The sequence below is a fragment of the Notothenia rossii genome (assembly GCF_949606895.1).
Source record: "Notothenia rossii genome assembly, chromosome: 6".
NCBI lineage: Eukaryota > Metazoa > Chordata > Actinopteri > Perciformes > Nototheniidae > Notothenia > Notothenia rossii.
This window is the reverse complement of record NC_136909.1, coordinates 19289556-19310188: the sequence shown is the minus strand read 5'-3', so window position 1 is coordinate 19310188 and position 20633 is coordinate 19289556. Positions and strand designations below refer to the sequence as shown.

Below are 20633 nucleotides of genomic sequence, written 5' to 3'. Positions count from 1 at the left end.
CCAAAGCGACTTACATACTCAATACTGTGGACAATCCCCACAGGAGCAATTTGGGGTGAAGTGTCTTGCCCAGGGACACAACGACATGCTGACTGCAGTGGGGATTGAACCTGTGCTCCCCTTCACTAAATGCACTAATCCACTGCGCCACAGCCTCCCATCTTCTTGTGTACTGAATGTGACTGTGCATTTACTCAGCACATATGTCAATGTTATGCACTCTAAATCACCTTTTAAATGAAATTACTTATTTTCTTTGTAGGCCTACCTGGGAGCTGTGTCCCACCTGGTCTGGGTTCCTGTTTTAAAAAAAAAAACTGCTGTGTATGGTATGGAACCGGCATTTTGCTTCATGATACATAGCTATATATTGCCATCTAGTGGTCACTAATAAAATTACAAATATGAGTTAACGATTAAATCCTATCAATATTATCATAATCGTGCCATTTTACACTTTTACAGGAGAAGATTTACCCTCCACCTGCTAGAGAACATTATCTTTGACAAAACTGTATCCACCTCCCTCTTGCGCTACTACTTCTCTAAAAAAAAGCAAATGGGGCTAGGTCTGAAACAGGCTGATATCCCAGTTTATCTTGTGCACCATTTTCTCTCTTTCACATTTTGTTTTGCATGGCTGTATACGTCACATCTAAGACAACGTGATGTTGGTTAATTGCTGTAGTCTGAAAGCTAAATTATATTCTCCAGTTGTCTTGTTACTTCTTTTCATATTTAATTATTTTTAAACTATATGAGCAGTGAAGCCAAGAACAAATACATTCCCAATATTGAGTTAAAACGGTTTAATTTTCATTCCTTTGGTTTTGTACAAAGTTTTTAATTAATACCATCGTGTAATATGCAGGTTTCATATGATAGAGCCGCCTGCGTCTCACACCAGCTGGGTTACCATATGGCCAAAGGGCTTAAAAGACTATTACAGAGAACCTTATGGCAACCTGATCACAGAAAATGCTCATTTGCCCATGGATCAAACATACCCAGCTCCCTCAGCGCTTCACACAACTCTGCACATTTACAGCAGAACCTCTCACCAGTTCATGAAAGGAAAAAACAAACATCTTATTAGTTCACTGAGAAGCTACAGTAATGCAAATTAAATCTAATCAATTTGCATGAGCTTTCTTGCGTATTATATAACTTGTGTCTGCTTAAACTGCCTGTTGAGACATCATATAAGCCACAATGTTACAAGGTATAAATTATATACTTAACTGCTCACTCAACTTATTATTTATTTTGTAAAGCAATGGTTGGTTGAGTAATTCAAGTACATGTAGACATGGTAATGAATTTTTGCATATAGTATATCATCTGGGATCCAGGATATCCCAATTAAGTGTTACCAAAAATGTTGTTCCAGATTTGGTTCAAGTTAAATATAAACATTTTGAAGTAAACCTTTGCCTATACTAATGTTTCCATGCAATTCAGCAATTTGGATAAAGTCTTCAGGTTACCTTTTCTTTGTTTCCTCATGAACTGTAAATCTAAATGGATGAGTGGCCAGAAGGTTTTTGACATTTGAAATCTCTGCCATTGCATACATAGATCAGAAAATGTGTGCCTGTATAAGAATGTAAAATAAATCCATGTGAAAAAAACTATCATGCACAACATACACAAACAAACTCGGAAGTCAGATTTTGAACTGCTCAGAACTTTTATTTCGAGGGAAATCAGGGTTAAAATTAAATAAAAATATAAAATTTAGATGGGCAGGTCTGTCTTTAAGGGAGGGAACTGACACAAGCGGAAGAGGAAGAGGCAGGAGGGGAACGACAGGAAGCTACAAAATTAAGTTTGTGGGATGAGCCTGGTCATTCAGGAAGTTATGTATAAAAAAAGAAAAAAGACTAGACAGATGCAGTTAGTTATTATAAACCCCACCCCCATCTGAAATGTCCTCATACGCAATCAGTGCTATAGCTCTCTCTTTTTCCTTTTTATGGTTTCTTACAGGAAGTTTTAGATAATTTCTCTTCACCATCATAATTACCATCTCATTCTGTCTTAATGTAACATCTTTTCCTGCAGTTTTGAAAAAGTAAACAAAAAGTCCTTCAAAAATAAAATGCAGCAACCACATTTTATGTTCTACTATTACATATACAGTATATATATATATAAATACATACATAAATATCTTACATGTACAACCAATTTTGAAATGGGGGAGGAAGAGAGAATCCAAAAGACTTATGAGGACTTGTGGAGGCGGGGGGAGCGGGACGAGGAGGCCCAAGGTTGCTCATTGTGAAGGTAGTGTGTCTCTGTTTTTTGTTTTAGCTTTACACACGCACACACATCCTTTTCTGGGAGAGGGGGCGGAAAGCATTCCTCAGTTGGCCCAGTAGGGGGAGCTGCCATAGCTGGACTTGCTGCCTTGGGTTTTCTGTTGCATGCTGTTGGACTGATTGCGCTGACCGGGACCACCCTGTGGGGGGAAACAAGCCATTCAGTCAATAATGGTGAAAAAAGAGAAACAGGTTTATTACATTTTATGTTGCTTCTATGATAGACAAGCTTTCCAGCTTCAGGAATATTTTCCATGAACCTTTTCACGGACTCAAACGTCACAAAAATCTATCTATAGATCAAGAACTGGTCCCGATGCTACCGACTGCTTAGCGTTAAGAGGACCTGACTAAAGTTCAAACCATCCATGACTATTTTCTTCAGAAATTACATTTGAAAGAATAATTAACCCACAAAAGTTGAATTTATAAACAAAAACCGACCATTCGCATGTTTTGCAATCGTTCAACGCGGCCCTTGTTTACGTATTTTGGGAATCTTTCGTTCACTGTGGAGTTATGCAAGGGAAACATTTTTTCAAGAATTTAAGGCAACATGAGGTGGGTAATTGATCTAAAAATGGTCCTTTTGTAGGTGAAGAATTCCACTATTAGTTAGTAGCCCAACTATGCCTAACCTTTTCTTTTGGCATATGTGTGTTGTGAAAACCCTGGTAGGCAGAATGTGATTCATGACATTTTGTTTACCTGTCCATCTTGTGTGAGGTGATGGTGCAGCAGCTGGGAGTGGGGCTGTTGGTGCGGTGGCAGGATGTGCATGAAGGGAGCAGGGGCGTAGCCAGGAGCCCCCCCGGGGTTCAAGGGACCCGCACCCCCCAGTGCAGAGGGCAGGCTGAAGGGAGGCGGTGTCCCCGTGTGGAAGCCCTGCTTGTCAAATGACTGGAGAGAACAGAGACATAAGACGTTACATTTGCAAATACAGCATGTCCAGAAAAAGAGCTCATTTCATTTAGCTTTCAATAAACATGCTACTGTAACCAAAGTTTACAATCTAAGTAAACGGGCAATTCAAAACGATGTGCTGATAAAGTGAAGGTATTTTCTAGCTTCAATGAAGAGACTTATTTGCTAAATGGATCACAGGAGTTATTTTAAGACCATTATCCAACAAGCATTACGTCTTGCACTAAATACAGGCATACCACATGACAGAAGTCACTCACCTGAGCTTTGCTGTAGATTGACCCTCCCATGTCAGGTACGCCTCCACTGTTACCTGAGCCTGACAGTCCTGGAGCTGAGAGCAGAATAATAGGAGGGAATAGGAAAGAGATAAAAAGGAAAGATTGAAATGAAGAAGGTTGGAAAGCAAAACGGGAGGGAAGAAAACCATATAGAGAAGAGGAGAGGGGAGGGGGTTAAGGGAGAAGAAGTACAACTGTGTCACTTCACTGATGATAATTGAATATGAAACATTTCAATCTCCACTGTTAGTAAGAGGGGGGCCAGCCAGTAGGAAGAAGCATATTAAGTGAGGAGGTGCAGAGGCATGTCTCTCACTTTTGCCAATATTCATTTCAATGCACATCAAAGTGCAGTCACACACACGTGCATTTACACACCTCCCTCCAGTACACTCTTGACTGTAGAATCATCTGCAATTGTGAGTACATCCGTTTTTTCCCGACACGGAAATGCCCACTGACATTGACTGGCTTTTAGAGTGTGCGCACATGTGTTGTGTATGTACCTTTCCCTGGGCCGCCGCCCGTTGATTTGGCCTGTGATTGGACAGAGCCTCCGTACCCTCCCTTACTGTACTCCCCACCGTGGGCTTGAGACAGGTCATCAAAGGCTGAAGGAGGAGGAGGAGCAGGAGTACAGAAGAAAAGAGGATGCAGAGCGAGCAAAGGAAAGGGAGAGAAGAGAAAGAGATAAGGTGAAGAGAAGAAGAGGAAAGATGATGGGCACAGAAAAGAGAGGGGGGCAGGGGAGAGAGAGGCAGTAAGGTAACCTGACTAAAATGGCAGCTGTGTCTATATTGAGCCGTGTCCAACTTCAGCAGGGGGTTTGAGCTATGCATGCAGCACAAGCCAAAAACACACACAGGCCCAAGTCCACACACACACACATGCAGCGTAAGGTGTATAAAGGGTTGGAAATTAAATGGTCTTTTCTCCCTCTACACTGTCCACCCCTAATTCATTCCAAGGTCTCGGAATACACATTATGGAATTCAAAGAGTCCTTACGCCAAAACTTCTACAAGACAGTAACTTGTGTACTTTTTCAGAATCATAACACGGAAGCGATTGGCCAGATAACGCACCAATCACTACCAGAACTTTTCCAACTGGTGAAGTCCATCAAGTAACCTTTCCACCTTTTTCTTGTGGCAAGTGGCGGTGACAGTTTGTGCGATTGAGATATTTTTGCAGTAATATTTGAAGATAAACCTGTGTTCAAATAGCAAAGCACAGGTTTAAGTAAGATGCATCAAATAAAAACTGGATGAATTCCTGATTTCAAACATTTTATCATCTATTGACTAAAATACGATGTGCTGGCTGTCTGGAAACACCAGTCAGTGCAGTGACAGCCAGAGCCTTCTTGTTTTGTTCTGGTCTTACCTGCGCCATATGCATGCTGTCCGTAATTGGGCTGATGCTGTTGATGATACTGATTGGAGGGGTTGGCAAGGCCCATTCCCTGTTGCTTGCCCGAACCAGGAGGCACAAAGACGGTGGGGCCGTACTGGAACGCTGAGGGAACACCTGGCATACCAGCGTAGTACGGCAGACCTGTAAAAAAAGAAATGATAAATTCCCATCGCTCATTGATCCTTTGCGAAGTCCCACCCCTCGCTGCTATTCTATCAAGCTGCTGAGGTTACCATGGAGTCCTGCGTTCAGGGGGACCGTTAGGAATAAATGCTTGATTCAAGGATGAGTGGCCTGGCAATACTCATTGTGCTCAATTGTTTCGCACAACTTCAGCAAAGTGCGCAAACTGCTGAACCTCATAAAAAAATTAATTACATTATGACGAGAATGGGAGATTCAGTCGATTATTTCCACATAAAAGGATTAGGATATGTGCTTGATAACGTCATCATTATCTCCAGGCCTAACAACGTTAGAGATCAAATTAACTCAGCGAGTCATCAAGGAATATTTTCTTGTTCAAATAAATGTCTGGTGAAATCCGGTAAGAATGGTGTTGTCAATTAAGTCAAAGGTTGAAAATGTTCCACAGAATGGCATCCCAGTTCCTTACCAGTGTATCCGTAGCCAGGGGGCAGAGGGGGGTTGAGGAAGGCCTGGTTCTGAGCTTGCTGCCCCTGGCTCTGCCCCTGCCCCTGCACTCCGGCCTGTGGAGCCTGTGACTGCACCCCCGCAGAGGACAGGCTGGTGGGGGGGGCTGGAGATGAAGAATCATTCCTGCCAAACTTTGTTGCCTCACCTTGACAGAAAATGACAGTAAAGACAAAACGGAAGTTGAAAAAATAAGTGTCCGTTTAACAGCCAACATAAATTAGCAAAAGCAGCAAGCAAATAAGTGAAAGAGCCTAAAATGTCCATCTTAATGTTGAGCTAAACTCAATCGGCTGAACTGTGATAATATAGATTATCACGAGAATGGGAGATTCAGTAGATTATTTCCACATAAAAGCATTAGGATATGTGCTTCGTTATCTCCAGAAAAAGGGACGAAATAAATACAAAAGATACAGACAGACATACGTTTCATAAAACAGGGAGTAATTGTGTTAAAAATGGACTTACCAGAATATGGATTATTGGCCAGGCTCTCTCTTCCAGGCATAGCAGCCGTAGTACCAGGGAATGTAACACCATAATAATCCTGAGTAAAAAGAGAAACAAATTAATATAAAAGCCAAAGGTGGCCAATCAATACATCCCAGCCGACTCCTTTGGGAATTTGTTGATTTCCAGAAAGCAGGGTACAGTGCAGGATAACCAGACTCACCATAGGAAGGCGAGACTGCAGCATTTGCAAGTCCTCGTATCCATAGATTTGCTGTCGAAATAAAAGATAATGTGGAGAATAATTAGTGATAATAAAATACTGTGTATGGATACACATCTATGGGAGTACCTACTTAACCTCACGATTTCCTGCCAACTCAACTTTCATCTACTCTGCTTTAATCAGTGCGTGCCATAGACATCATTATGATCAGAAGCTACTAAAACAGTCAACACAAGCTCTATAGAATAAAGAGTGTCAAAACCAAAACACATTTCACTTTATTAACTAATGGTAAACACATGGCTCTTTAAGATTGACAGAATGAAGATGCTAAACAGTTTCCATATGATACAACACTTCAATTCATTTTAGTAATCAAGCCTTTGGATCACTAGGGAACTAATGAATACACAAACAAGTACATCAAAGACATCAGGAAAGTGTATAGTTACCGGGTAAGCAGGGAGCAACCCCCCCGGGCCCATGATGTACTGGTTTGCCAGGAGAGGTGGCACTCCTTGTGCCAAGTTGGGAGGAGCTTTACCTGAAGAGGACAAACACAGATTTTTGGCTTGAATTAAATCATGGACATCGTTTAAGTAATTACTTATCTTGGGATGTATAATACTACAGAAAATGACAGTAAAGAAGAAACAAAAAACGGAAGTTGAGAAAGATAATCTGTTAAGCAGCCAACATGAAATAGCATAGAAGCAACCAAATAAGAAACAGAAAGTACATTGCGAAAGTTGTTTAAAATGTCCATCTTAATGTTATCGGTTGTGCTAAACTCAATCTTCTGATCAGGGATACGAAAAACACATTATCACGAGAATGGGAGATTCAGTAGATTATTTCCACATAAGGATTAGGATATGTGCTTGATAAAGTCATCATTATCTCCAGAAAAAAAAAATGGACGAAATAAATAAAAGATACATACAGACGTGTGTATAGTTTCATTTAACAGCGAGTCATGTTGTTATAATTTAACATCATTTAGATACATTCGTTTAAATCTGTACTGCCTAATATGAGTGTCTAAAGTGCCTGATTCCACAGGCGATTGGGATGAGGAAGTCATTCTCCTTTGAAAGAATCTTTTGTAAATGAGTTCCTGTGTTACGTTGATGGGAACATTGAGCTTACCAGAGGTGGCGGTGAGCAGGGGGGCCCCGCGGTTGCTAGCAGCTAAGAGCGCAGCGGCTGTGCCGTTAGGAGTAAGTCCTGGTGCTCCAGATAGGTGCATACCATTGGAGATTGAACTGCTGACAGCCATAGGAATTGAGGGAATGGAATGGACAGCTTGGCTGGCCGACGAAAAGGCATGGAGGTGGCTGCTCTCCTCATGACTCATCTGCTGCTACAGGACAAGAGGAGAGTGAGTGAGCGGGAAGTAACCACTTACAGTCTTTCAGATCAGGTAATGGATATCTTCATAAATCAACTGTTTGTTTTTCTTCGAGCTTAGCTTAAAATAAAGTCTTGTATTCAAATAACCCAACTGCACAATAACTGAGTTAAAACAATAACTGTTTTTCGCTCATCGATCCTTTGGGAGATTCAGTAGATTATTTCCACATAAAAGATTAGGATATGTGCTTGATAAAGTCATCATTATCTCCAGGCCAAAGTCATCAAGGAATATATTCTCTTGTAAAATGTCCGGTGTAATCCGGTGAGAAAGTCTAGTATTCAAATAACCCAACTGCACAATAACCGAGTTAACACAACTATGTTTTATGCAAAAATGCCATGTCCTTATATAGCCATATATGCAAAGTAATGTAAGAGTAATTGTGTGTGTGTAAGCATAAACAAACACTTACAGTCACGGAGGAGCTTGTGGCAAGGGCCAATCCAGTTGAGTGAGTACTGGTCACATGACTAGAGAAAGCAAAAAGGATTCAGTAAACCTGCTTGAATCTATTAGGGCGACAAAGGTACTTTACACAGGAAACATTAGCAGAACAATGGGAGATTCCGTAGATTATTTCCACATAAAAGGATTAGGATATGTGCTTGTAAATTTCATCATTATCTCCAAGGAGACAAAAAGGGACAAAATAAATGAATCAAGGTGCAATACAAAATACCATTAAACCATGCCGTACCTGCTGAGCGAGGGGATGGATGTTGAGTGGGAAGGTGTAACTGCAGGGGAAGGGATGTGGTGGCCACTGTCACTCGTCATAATGGGAGACTCAGTCATCACTGTTCTGGATGCTGACGTAGCTGAAAAGAAAAAAAAGTGTTTGATGTCAATTTTTGTGGGTTACAAGCTGATTGTGAGAGAAAATAATGACAAGTAATCGAAAAAAAAAAAACAGATTGGTTGAGTATGTCCTGGTGTTCATCAAGCATCCTTCACTTTCAGTAAAAGGACAGTTTCCATTTCCTACCGGATGCATCTAGCGATCAATATCATATTGGATTTGATTGGCCACTCCAGTTGCTGAGTGTACTTACTGTCTTGTATGCTCTGTGTCTTCATGCCATTGTAGCCATTCTATGAAAAGAAGAAATCATCAACGTGTTATCATTTGATTTGTTATCTGTCAGTGTACTGTCAGATTTTAAGTAGATAGATTCTAAAAATAACAGTGAAGTTAGCACACATCCTATTGTCATTAGAGGTATTATTAGGATAAGCCCCTTGAGATGATCTCGTTTTCAGGGGGGGGTCCTTATGCACTTAGAGAAAAAGGTTTGTCCTCACTGTAAGAGAAGCAGCTGATTGAACATCTTGGCTCTGAGAGTAGCCCATATGAGGGGGCAGGGACCTTTGCCCACTGGTGTCCACCCGGTTGGCTGGAGGAGCGACTGAAGAGGGTGGAGCTGATGCACTGGGAAGACCCATAGAGGGGGAGGGCGTGGCGCTGGGTAAACCCAAGGATGGTGATGGGAAACTGGGATCTGAGACGCCCATGGTGGGTAGGCTGCTCATGTGTTCACTGTTCACAGGACCAAGAGAAGGGAAAAGATGGATGAGTACACCAGAACATTGAGAAAGCGAAATAAATAAAAGGTGGGATGTATTATTACTGATTTCATTTAAACAGCCAACATAAAATTGAATAGAAGCAACCAAATAAGAAAAAGAAAGTACATTGCGAAAGTAAAAAAAAAATGTCCGTCTTAATGTTATCAGTTGTGCTAAATTCAATCTTCTGAACTGGGATATATATATATATATATATATATATATATATATATATATATATATACTTTATCACGAGAATGGGAGATTCAGTCGATTATTTCCACATAAAATGATTAGGATATGTGCTTGATACGTCATCATTATCTCCAGGAAACAAAGGGGACGAAATAAATAAAAGATACATACAGACGTGTGTGTAGTTTCATTAAACAGGTAGTAATTGTGTTATAATGTAACATCATTTAGATACATATGTTTAAATCTGTAGTGCTGGAGTAAATGGTGGGATGTATCATTACTAGGGATGTAACAATATACCGAATATCACGGTAAATAAACTTCCCAATACCGTCGTGAGACTGACAAAATCTACCGCGGTAAACATTTAAAAAAATATATATATATATAATTTTTTTAAAACACTTTTTAAAAGAAAAACCTTTATTTAACTAGGTGGTTCCATTGAGATCATTGATCTCTTTTTCAATAGAGACCTGTCCAACATGGCAGCAAGTAGGTTACAACATGAAAATAAAACAGATAACACAAAAGGACATCGTATTTACAGGGCCACATTTACAAACCTAGAGACATGTACCAACCATATATTTATATCTCGCCATGTCAATAAGCCTGGCGTTTTTCGCTGTCCGTCATTTTGACAGACAGGATCGTAAAATATCCGTCATAATCCCTTATTACCCGTCGAGTCTGAACAGTTCACGATAGAGCATGCTTGTGAACTGTCAACGGGGGTGTTATGCCGTGTGTGCATGCACCTCGCGGGACGCGCACAGCGTAAAGCAAAACCTCCCAGACATGTATTGATCTGTACGGCAAAGTACGGTTTGGAAACTATATCATTTCCTTTTGGAGGGCATGCATAACCCGGCATAACACATGAGCCTGGCTGCGGGGAAACGTTGGCGCTGTTCCGAGTTTGTTCTAATCTGTCAAAATGACAGACTGCTTTCAGATTTTTCCGTCATTGATAAATAAAATATTCGGTTAACGCGACCACTGGTGTCCCAGCAACATCAGTACCAAGCGAGAGTTTTTTCCAGAGCAGGGGATATTGTAAATGCCCAAACATCCCAGCTTATAAATACCTGGAAATGTGGACATTCTCATATTCCTAAAAACCTGTCTGATGATGCTGAGTGAGTGACTAGTGAGTTTGAGTTGAGTTACTTGAAAAACTAAAGTGAAACTTGATTTATTTTATTGTAGGGTCTGACTATTAAATGTCCTTGTTTATTTGTGAGATGCAGTGGCATAAAGAAAATGCTTACTTTGTTTGGTAGTACTAGTAGGTACAAAAACACTGGTTTTCTTGTTCCAGTCTGTTACTGTCACTTTGTTTTTGACACTTTAAAATACTGCTATCCTACAAAAATGCTGTAAAAATCAGATTTATTATGTAATAGAAAAACATTGTTCTTCCCTTTATTATTCAATATCGCGATAAATACCGTACCGTGGACTTGTTATCGCGATATTATCGTACCGTGAGTTTTTGGTATCGTTACATCCCTAATCATTACTGATTTAATTTAAAACATAAAAGCAGTTTTCTCTTTGTAACTTGTGCCTTACACCATTTCAAAACAACTCACACAAACCTCATGGATCCTGGCTGGGAGAACAGGCTGCTCTGCTGCTGCTGCGTGGGGACAGCCATGGGAACAGGAGCTGCCGGAGCCTGGCCCTGAGTCAGGGCGTGTTCCCTGGCCGACTCTTTCTGTCCCATGTCTACTGCTCCACCACCAGCCTCAGACCCAAAGTCAAGAGCCCCAAACTGAACATTCAGGCCGGGGATATCAGCTGAGCCCGGCATCTCTACTGCCGATGAAGGGATCTGAAAAGACAGGAGGGAATTGAGTATAGCTGATAACTTTATAACCAATTTTATTTATTTTGCATGTGTTTTTCTACAATGTATGATACATAAAAGCATCAGCTGTTTCAGTGTGTGTGCAAGGTTCTCTTTAGTCCAAAAATGAATGTAGATGTTAACTTGTTAGTGGCAATGTTCAGTCAAAATATCTCAAATCGCCCTTGAATGTGTTACAGTATAAATTGCCATGACTTAAGCAGCAGGCTTTAACAAATAAAGGTATGAGATGGATATACCGAAAAAGTATTGAATATTTATATGCAGCACCCTTTGTGTTTGTTGACAAGATATTCTCTGTGATTGTGAAAAATAAAAAGTCACGAGAGTTCAGTTTACAGCTTTAGGAAACTATTTGTTGAGTCCGTCACATCGTCTAGTCAAGCATGCGAGAGCAGATCAATTACTGAAAATAATTCCAGCTTCTACCATGTCTAACAAGTAACAGCCCTTTGTTATTGTTTCAGTGAAGTTAAAACTTGTTTTGTCATATAAGAACCTTCATATTTTAGAGTCGCTTACCTTTGAGGAAGGAGGTACTCTGCGTCTCTGTGTCTTTAGCTGCCGCTGAGGGGGTTCTGTGACAGAATGCTCCATGCCTGGATACTTCATTCCTGGAGAGGCTCCATCTCTCATAAGAGAGACCGAGGACTCATGACCTAAAGAATATTAACACATTTGTTAAAGTCAAAGTAATTGTCAGAGCAGAACACAATGATAATGCACAGATACTGTTAGTGCGTTTGCACTTCTACAGATGCACTGAAAAACAATCGCTTAGGTAGTTGTATAGCAGACTAAAATACTTTTCTTTTTCAGTCCACAGTGATCACAGTACACAACGGCAAAAGGTACACTTCAAATGTTGCCCTCACATTCACTAGCCTTACATCATATATCTATTAATTATTAAATATACCACCGCCATGCAGCCGTACCTGGCGGTGTAGGGACCTGTGGAGCATGCAACATGCCCAGAGGCTCTGTGCTGGGGAGGTTGGAGGACTGCTGCCTCAGCGACAGCTGGCTGAGCACCGCTGAAGGCTCCGGTTGAAGCTTCATGGCCACTGAAGAGAATGGAGATACATTTATCATTTTACTGTGGTGCACTGTACATCTTGCATAGTAAAGAGGTAATAGGCAGGTCTTACAATGTTGTGTTAGATTCCTCATCCACTTACTGTGTTGGGCAGTAACAGAGCCATTCTCCACTCTCCGAGTCTTGATTTCTGCAGAGGGGACAGGGGCAGGGTTCTGATTCGGGGATGGCCCTGCGTCTTTGGAACCGCTGATGTTGCTGGCTGATGCCAACGTCGGACCAGCTCTCTGACCGAGCCGAGGCCCGTTAAGCGGCTCTGACGCCCGGACATCAGCGGCTGGGGTCGGCTTAGGCGCATTGAGAGAACCAAACCCGGAACCCAGGACAGAGGACTGGTAGGATGAGAGAGACAAAACAAGAGTTGAATACACTGATACCATGTACAAGTGTTTGCTGGCGCTGTCATGTGTAAGTGCATGTATGTGTGGCTTTCTGTACCAGTGTAGCATGTGCGTAGGTGGAACTAGCCGAGGCGGCATGGGCGTAGCTGTTGGCTGTTGCGTGTGCATAGCTGTGTGTTGCAGTGCGTCCATTGTGGTGGGAATTGGTAAACACCAGGCTTTGGCCCAAATCCTCAGCTGAAGGTCCATCAACTATGGCCCCCAAGTCAGAGTCCACTCCAGAATTAGGCAGTAGGCCAGCAAGGTCCGCACTGAGGAGAAGCAATGGACAAGGGAGCAGAAAGAGTGAGGGGAATAGAGAGGAAGAGAAATAAGGAATTTAATGAAGTGGGTCAAAAAGGAAAAGATAACCAAACTGATCAAATAAATTGTTTATCCAAAATAAGCTTGATGTGTAAAAAGCTTAATTTCTTTTATGAAGTGTATTAAGTTGAATGCACATTTGGGCAGGGTGGCTTACTTTTGTCCAGGTGTGATGATGGCTGGAGGAGAAGAGGCAGTGAATACTTTGGTCTCAGACAACTGTAAAAAAAGACATGGGCAAACACAGGCATCCATCAGATTAATCTAGGCATATGTGCTGTGCAGCCGAAACCATTCAGAGCCATATTTATTAGCCTTACATCCTCATTCCAGTCCTCTGAAGCCCAGTCTTCAACCTGGCCTGCCCATGGTCCTAGGATAAAAAAGACAAGGAAATCAGCCAAGTTAGTATTGCCAGGGTCTCACATACTCAGTGCCATGAGTTCAACTGTTTGGGGACCTTTTTTTTTTATAAATGTATGCACTCGTATGCCCTAAATGCATGTTACTAACTAAGCATCCCAAGAGTTGTTGTGTCTCTTAGCTGGCCAGTATTAAAAAGCTACTGAGGTTACCAGGGAGTCCTGCGTTCAGGGAGAGGACTTATCGTTTGGTCAATTTCCATTAGGAATAAATGCTTGATTCAAGGATGACAATACCAATTGTACTCAATTGGTTAGCACAACTTCAGTGCTCCATCTGCTGAACTGGGATAACAAAAACCTTTAAAAAAAATACATTAGCACGAGAATGTGAGATTCAGTCAATTATTTCCACATAAAAGATTAGGATATGTGCTTGATAACGTCATCATTATCTCCAGGCCAAAGTCATCAAGGAATATATTTTCTAAAATGTCTGGTGTAATCCGGTAAGAAAGTCTAGTATTCAAATAACCCAACTGCACAATAACTGAGTTAACACAACTATGTTTTATGCAAAAAGGCCATTTCATAATATAGCCACATTTGCAGAGTAATGTAATGCCGGAACCGGTTTTCCTTTTCAGCCCGCGTTTTGTTCACACCGCCCAGAGCCTGACTGGTGCTGCTGCGTCATGACGTCATTGTTTACGTCGCTGATTTTCTCCCCAGCGGCGCTCACAACAACAACGAGGGACTGCGGCAGGTCACTGATCGGGTTGCTTTTAAATCATACGAAGCCAGATTAAATTAAACAACGACTTGTCCAAACTTATACTTTTCTCCAGAGTGCCGTGGTTCATAGTTTATTAATGTGCTTAAGCGGCATTTACCGACCGCTGCAGTGCTGCCCGCTGTTTGGCATCACAACGCTGTTGTGAAAGTTTCTCTGGTATAAAATGGGTGATGTTAGCTTAGCAACCGAAGCTAAACTGACTATCTTGACTACTTGTTGCTATCCTATTGTGGCATAAGCCGTTTTCTATAGGCACATTTTACCTTTTCATTATGATTCTACTTGTCGGACATGACAACCTGTGCAGCCCATGTATTGATTCCATCCAGGGGTAGACATTAAGGTTAAAAAAAATCGACTAATGAAGAAAATTAACACATGTGTTGCAATAGTAATTTTGCACCAACTACATTACTACAACATTTGAATCATCAGTTCTTCCTAAATTGTTCATATTTGGTTTATTAAAATAATGATAGTGGTCATTGTTAAAAAATGTCTGCTATTATGAGTATTATTATTTGTATAATGCACTTTCTGCCTTCCTGTCATTAGGAGTTAGACATGTATTGGCTATGTAATTGATTTGATTAGAACCTTCATTATCCTAAACTGCTGGGACATTTCCGCCAATACCTTTATATTTTGTACTTACTTGTCAGCATAGGTCGGCATTGATGTACAGAGCCGACTAAAGACCTTGTTTATATTGGCATAATATTGAGAGGTGCAGTGACGCGTCCTAAAACCAGGAAGTAAGCTGCTGGTTCCCCCGACAAAAAAGCAATGGGATTTCTCCACAGGGTTTTGGAAAATAGCTGGAAATAAGGTCCGTGGAAAACAAACCTGTTTGATAAATGCACATTTTGTTCAGCCGGATAATCTCCACATGTCTACCCTACTTTTATCATTTTCTAATCATATATCTAATCGATAGATTATAAAAAGGGTTTTAGGACGCGTCACTGCACCACTAGAAGCCAACTCCATCGATCAAGCTGGCTGAAACTTTCTCTCCCTCTTCTTCTCATGCTCCCCGTCACTCTCCTTTCACTCCTCCGGTAACTTTCTTTTATTTGAAGATTGTTTTTTGCCCGACGCTTGGCCGGTTACCACTGGTATTAAAAAGAATTTTGGCGAATGGTTAGGTGGCGCGATAGTCTGTAGTGAAGGAGCGCGCTCCCGCTCACGGGAGCCTGCTCACGCTGCGCTCCGCAACAAACAGCCGTTTGCTTTTCACCCAACAACGACAAGCGACTCACGAAACAGCTATGTTGTAGCATTAATAAACGAAACAATTTAACACAATTGCTAGTCAAAATACCAATACCACAGGACCATTTTTTTTTTAAAAAAGCAATATTTTTAGTGGCCCGAGCGGGCAAGTGGAAAGTACGTTATGCTGGCCCGGGGTGTCTAAATAGTGCTTCCGGGCCAGTGGGCCATTTATAGTGTTGAGCCCTGCCATCCGATAGCTGCTATAATAGAAAACGTCTGCCTGCTCTCCACAATGATAAATGACAGCGAACGGATGGACCTTTTATTAAATGTATGCACTCGTATGCCCTAAATGCATGTTACTAACTAAGCATCTCCAGAGTGTCTCTTAGCTGGCCAGTATTAAAAGGTAACATCTGGATCATCAATAATGGCTGCCTCATTGTAGTGGTCAATCCTGATGCCCACTTTATTATTTTTTGGAAGCACCTGGATATCGTTGATAGCCTCCTGGATTCATATATTCATATAGCTTTTTTATTATATATAAGTTCGCATTTTATATTGGCCATGTTTTAATGTTATTATACGTTTTTCAAAGGTTTTTTGTGGGGTTACTTTTTCCAATGTCCATTGTCGGGGTCTAAGGACAGAGGGTGTAGTCTGCTGTACACCCATGAAAGCCCCGAGACAAATGTGTGATATTGGGCTATATGAACCAAATTTGATACCAAATAAAAAAAGTCCAATTAAAAGTCTGCTTCAAAACATTTTATGTTCTGATATTTTACTTACCAGATCCTTCGGCAGGTCCATTGCCATCCCATGCCTCCTGGCGAGCTCGAGAGTTAGCCCCATAGTCAGATGGATTGAAGGTGCTGAAAGAAGTGGACAGTGGAAAAAAAGACAACAAGAAAGGTGAGGAGACAGGTAAGGTAGATGAGCCAAGATAAAATCAATGAGAATATCATCTGGTACGCTGTAGCTAATAAATGAGGAGATTCAGAATTGTTATTCATCTACACGTTTGTTTTTTAAGATATGTGCTTGTTATTACCATCATCACCTCCTCATCCTACTTCAGACTTAAGATTACAATTGACACATGTGCTTACCCCATTCCCTCGCCGGAGAACCTGGTGCCATCAGCTGCTCTTCCTCTACCGCGAACCCCTGCCCCTGAGGAAACAAAACAACCAGATGACATCATCTGTTGTAATCATTGATCTTTGTTGAGCATTAGCATACCTGCATTAATGTGTCTGTTTATTTTTAATATTAAGTTATATTTTCCCTTTTTTGTTCAACAATGAAAGCATAGCACAGGTAACTGCCTGAAATTGATACCAAACCAATCTGTAGGATACAAATTAAGAAGCATGAGCTATTGAGGTAACTGTTGACAGGCTGTCTGAACAACTCATAAGATCTGCATTTCTATGTTCAGAATCATTGAACCTCTGGGAATATTGGGTTTAGCGACTAGATAACTGCTAAAAAATTCATAGATATTAAATAAGTGGCAAGAATACATGCCTTTCTCCGCTGTTAAAAGCACAACAACAAATCTGACCCCATTTCCTCTGAACCAGGCCTTGATCAGGCTCATCATTCTTTATCACAAAATGCCAACCAATCAAGTCAGATCCTACTCCCTTTCTATCTCTCCAATCTCTATATCTATTGACAACCTGCCTCACCAAACACTCAAGCAGCTGCAGGGAGTGAGCACATTCCACACATGTTGAGTGCTGCAACACTCTAAATGCCTGCAGACACAAATAGATGTGTTGCCAGCTACTTCATCAAAACATAAAAAACCCTATCTTATCATCTCTGTTGACAAGAAGACGTTATTAAATGTTCTTAAAGCATGCATTTCAGTTTCCAGCCTGCAGTCAGTCATTCTAATTCTTTTTTAATGTATCGTAAAAAGAGCATCTGAAAAATGTGGTTGTAGCTTTGGATTCAGCTTTATTCCATAATATTTGTATACTCAAACTGTGAGCTCTTGGCTTCATTGCTAACAAATGGCAATGTAGTAAATAATCTATGAAGGAGTGTAATTTCTCGTATGACTCACCTCTGCCACGCCCTCTGCGCCCACGGTCTCCCCCCCTTTCTCCAGGTGCCACCTCAAACCCATTCTCTTCTAACCGACCTGGAACCAAACAAACAGTGATTCATTTAAAATTAGGAATCTCATTGTGAACACTAAAGTGGAATAAAAAAATAACGTGGGGGTTTTTAATGAAACCTGCTGGTAAATTAAAGTTGATTAAATCTGGGAGAGACGGTTAGTTGACAAATCCATATACCAACCGTACTTTAAGCAAATTAACAGTGATAATAAACAGTCGTCGGTGAGGAAAGACGCATCAAAGAGAGGACATTATTTCAACAAACTAACAGGGAACATGCAGAAGCTACATAAAACATATAGAGAGGCGTACCTTCACGCCCTCGACTGATGCCTCTGCCCCTCCTGTTGGACGCCCCACGTCCTCGACTAGCCTCTCTCTCTCCTCCCCTTTTCTCTCGGCTCTCCTTTATCTCTGAGGGTCCTTCTTTCCCAAGGCTCCTCTTTTTCCCCACTGTCTCCCAGGAGCTCTGACAGAGGTAAACCAGAGAAGAAGAATGTTTAAATACATTTAAAAAAACACTTGTATTGTGCATATGTGAATTCTTCAAAACCCAAAGGAATTGCAAACAGATGTAAACACAAGCATAATAAAAAGTATCATATCAGTATGGTTGAGGAATGTATACATAAGACTCTTACTGGGTCAGAGGTGCTCTCCAGCATAAAATTGATGGCTCTGTTTACATCTTCGTTGCAGTCATGGAGGGCTACCACGCACTCATCTTGAGTCTTCCCAGTTACCTCAATCAGCTTTGAGTATGAAAAACAGACAGTCTTATGTTAGATCATCAATGAGGGCTGTAATGTTCAAAATGTTAAGTTTGAATATAGAAGACTGTTACCTGTTTAACCTTGTCTTCAAAGTCAGCATCATTTTTGTCGTAGATCACTTCGGCTAAGCGAATCTGTTCTGCTGTTGCCTGGTAGAGAAACAGACTTCAGTTTAAAACAATACATTAAGAAGACAGAGTATGTCCTTTATCTTTTAATGCCAGACTAGTTTTCACCTATCTACCATGCTTGTAAGCAAAGAAGCTTTCTGAAGACATTAATTTGAGGATATTCACAATTATCACAAAAAAGGGAATTCAATCGACCTAACTTGTTTTGCTTTTATTGCAATCTGTGATAACTTTTATCTTTCCATCCCTATTCAGTATGATAACGTTTTTTAACTAAAAATGTATTTATCACTTCGAGGACACCTTTGGTTCGATTAAACAATAATACTTTAACAGGAGAGGCCTGGATTCACCTGTGAATGTCCAACAGTGACCCCTCACCTGTATCTGTTTCTGTGGCTGTGTTGTCTGTGTGGTGGCGGGCAGCGCTCTGTCCCGAGGCCCTCGGGCTGGATTGCTGACCACTGAAGTCATCATATACAGTATATACAAAACAATGTATGTACAAAATAGAAAAATCTGGGGGAGAGAGGAAGAGGCAGAGTTGAATGACATAGAATTGTGAGTTAGTGGCTATGTGAAATATAATACTGAATAAATGTCGAATACAAGTACAATAAACGAACTAAGAGCCGACTGAGACTTACTGTTGTTAAGTATACCATGTAAGTCTATAACCCCATCTGTCGCCCCCCCACCACCCGGGTTAAATTTAGCCAGCCAAGAGGGGACTATCCGGGTGTCAACTTACAACCCTCCCTCAGTCTACCACACAAAAACACAACTAGTATGCCCCACCATATGTTAAGGGTATTAAGAATAATAACCTTCACCTAATAAATACGTTTAGATAGCGACAGCGATTCGGAATTCGACTAAAAGTATAAAGTAACCTAACACGAAATATATTGGGCTTAACGCCATGCTGAGCTGTGTCTAAGGAAATTGCAAGCATACACACGTTCCGTCTGTTAGATTGCAACACATAAAGTGACTCATTTGAGCAAGTAATATTAACGTTAACAAGTTACAACATGTCAGCCTGTTAACACAACAAATTATGTCGACAGGCTCGGATCATACGGAATCGCAAACGCATTAAGGTGAACGTTACAAGAAGCTCGAAGGAAATATGAGCCTCACTGCTAACTTTCACATCAGCGTTAGCTCTGTCAACTAACGTTAGCACGGGCTAGCTTTAGCCTGCCTCGTCTTTGTTCCGTGTGCGATACACACACGGTTCATAACGTTAAAATATAATATTACAACTACTGCCAAGGTATCAGTGTTTTTTATATAGTAAGTTAACCTGTGCATTATTGTGATTGGGTTCGTGAAGCCACCTCGACTCACGTAAAGATAATAAACAAAGTGCGACGATGTACCCTATTGTGTTAACCAAGAGAGAAGCTAACGTTAGTCGCTCAAAGCTACATGTAGCTAAAGTTAGCAGCAGCAAACATAACCGAAACTAAACGAACACACGAGAGGTTATCAACATTTAGCTACACTGATCTTGTAATACTGTTTGTGTGTGGGGGGACGTATCGAAGAAACGTGTTTCCCCTTCATGTTTAACTCCAGCGGCTATCAGCAGTTACGTTAGCGAACTGACCCGGCATGTGAACGGCCCGTCCGCATACAATGAGCATTACGGATACGACGCTAGCTTGTTAGCTAGTAAGTTAGCTAGTTAGGTAACCACCGAAAAGGACAAACTGTTTCTCTGAATCGACCGATCATTTTTCTATAAACTACTGTACAAGTTGTACGATAGGCTGACTGTGTCGTTCAAACGGCTTTCAATTCGAAAACAACAAATGTCTATTCTTCATTTTACCTGCTAACACGCTTCGCTCAGCCAGCAGCAGCAGATGCTGTCACGTGACCCAACGCGCCGTTGTTCAACGAGGAGAAGCCGACACTGCCAACCATAACCCTACAAGATGATCACGTGGTTCAACAACGTGCCCTTGCGTGCGCGTTCCTGTGTGGGAGCGCGCGCTGCTGTAATACTTCCAGGGTTGAGTCCAGCCTATGTTTGAGTCTGAGGACAAGTGAAAACCATGGTGAAA

The 20633-nt window shown here is 41.2% G+C and overlaps 1 protein-coding gene across 6 annotated transcripts; it reads right to left on the bottom strand.

The window, feature by feature from the left end:
- Positions 1-1666: 1666 nt before the first annotated feature.
- LOC307042205 (ubiquitin-associated protein 2-like) lies at positions 1667-20536 on the bottom strand. 6 transcript variants are annotated; one of them, XM_079685961.1, is made up of 30 exons: positions 20399-20536; positions 18940-19077; positions 18499-18576; positions 18296-18406; positions 17967-18123; positions 17597-17674; positions 16629-16692; positions 16309-16391; positions 13458-13510; positions 13295-13356; positions 12872-13085; positions 12516-12765; positions 12273-12401; positions 11857-11993; positions 11057-11298; positions 8997-9231; positions 8747-8786; positions 8392-8512; positions 8107-8164; positions 7427-7640; positions 6730-6821; positions 6275-6325; positions 6070-6148; positions 5561-5746; positions 4915-5085; positions 4036-4140; positions 3908-3940; positions 3509-3582; positions 3033-3224; positions 1667-2464 (listed from the first exon to the last, which is right to left on the bottom strand). In XM_079685961.1, the coding sequence occupies exons 2-30, from the start codon at positions 19033-19035 to the stop codon at positions 2369-2371; spliced, it is 3501 nt and encodes a 1166-aa protein (XP_079542087.1). In that variant the 5' UTR covers positions 19036-19077; positions 20399-20536; the 3' UTR covers positions 1667-2368. The 6 variants fall into 6 exon arrangements, with proteins under 6 accessions (XP_079542087.1, XP_079542088.1, XP_079542089.1 ...); XM_079685962.1 differs by having other exon boundaries at positions 7427-7637; XM_079685963.1 differs by having other exon boundaries at positions 11063-11298.
- Between the last annotated feature and the right edge of the window lie 97 nt (positions 20537-20633).

What these genes read in the sequence shown, in the direction of transcription:
- LOC307042205 (XM_079685961.1), bottom strand. Translation starts at nt 19,035, where the DNA reads ATGATGACTTCAGTGGTCAGCAATCCAGCCCGAGGGCCTCGGGACAGA. An exon ending in TTCTCCGGCGAGGGAATGGG is followed by an intron (nt 16,392 to 16,628) that starts GTAAGCACATGT and finishes CACTTCTTTCAG; the next exon opens with CACCTTCAATCCATCTGACT. An exon ending in GGTTGCTCCCTGCTTACCCG is followed by an intron (nt 6,326 to 6,729) that starts GTAACTATACAC and finishes TTATTTCGACAG; the next exon opens with CAAATCTATGGATACGAGGA.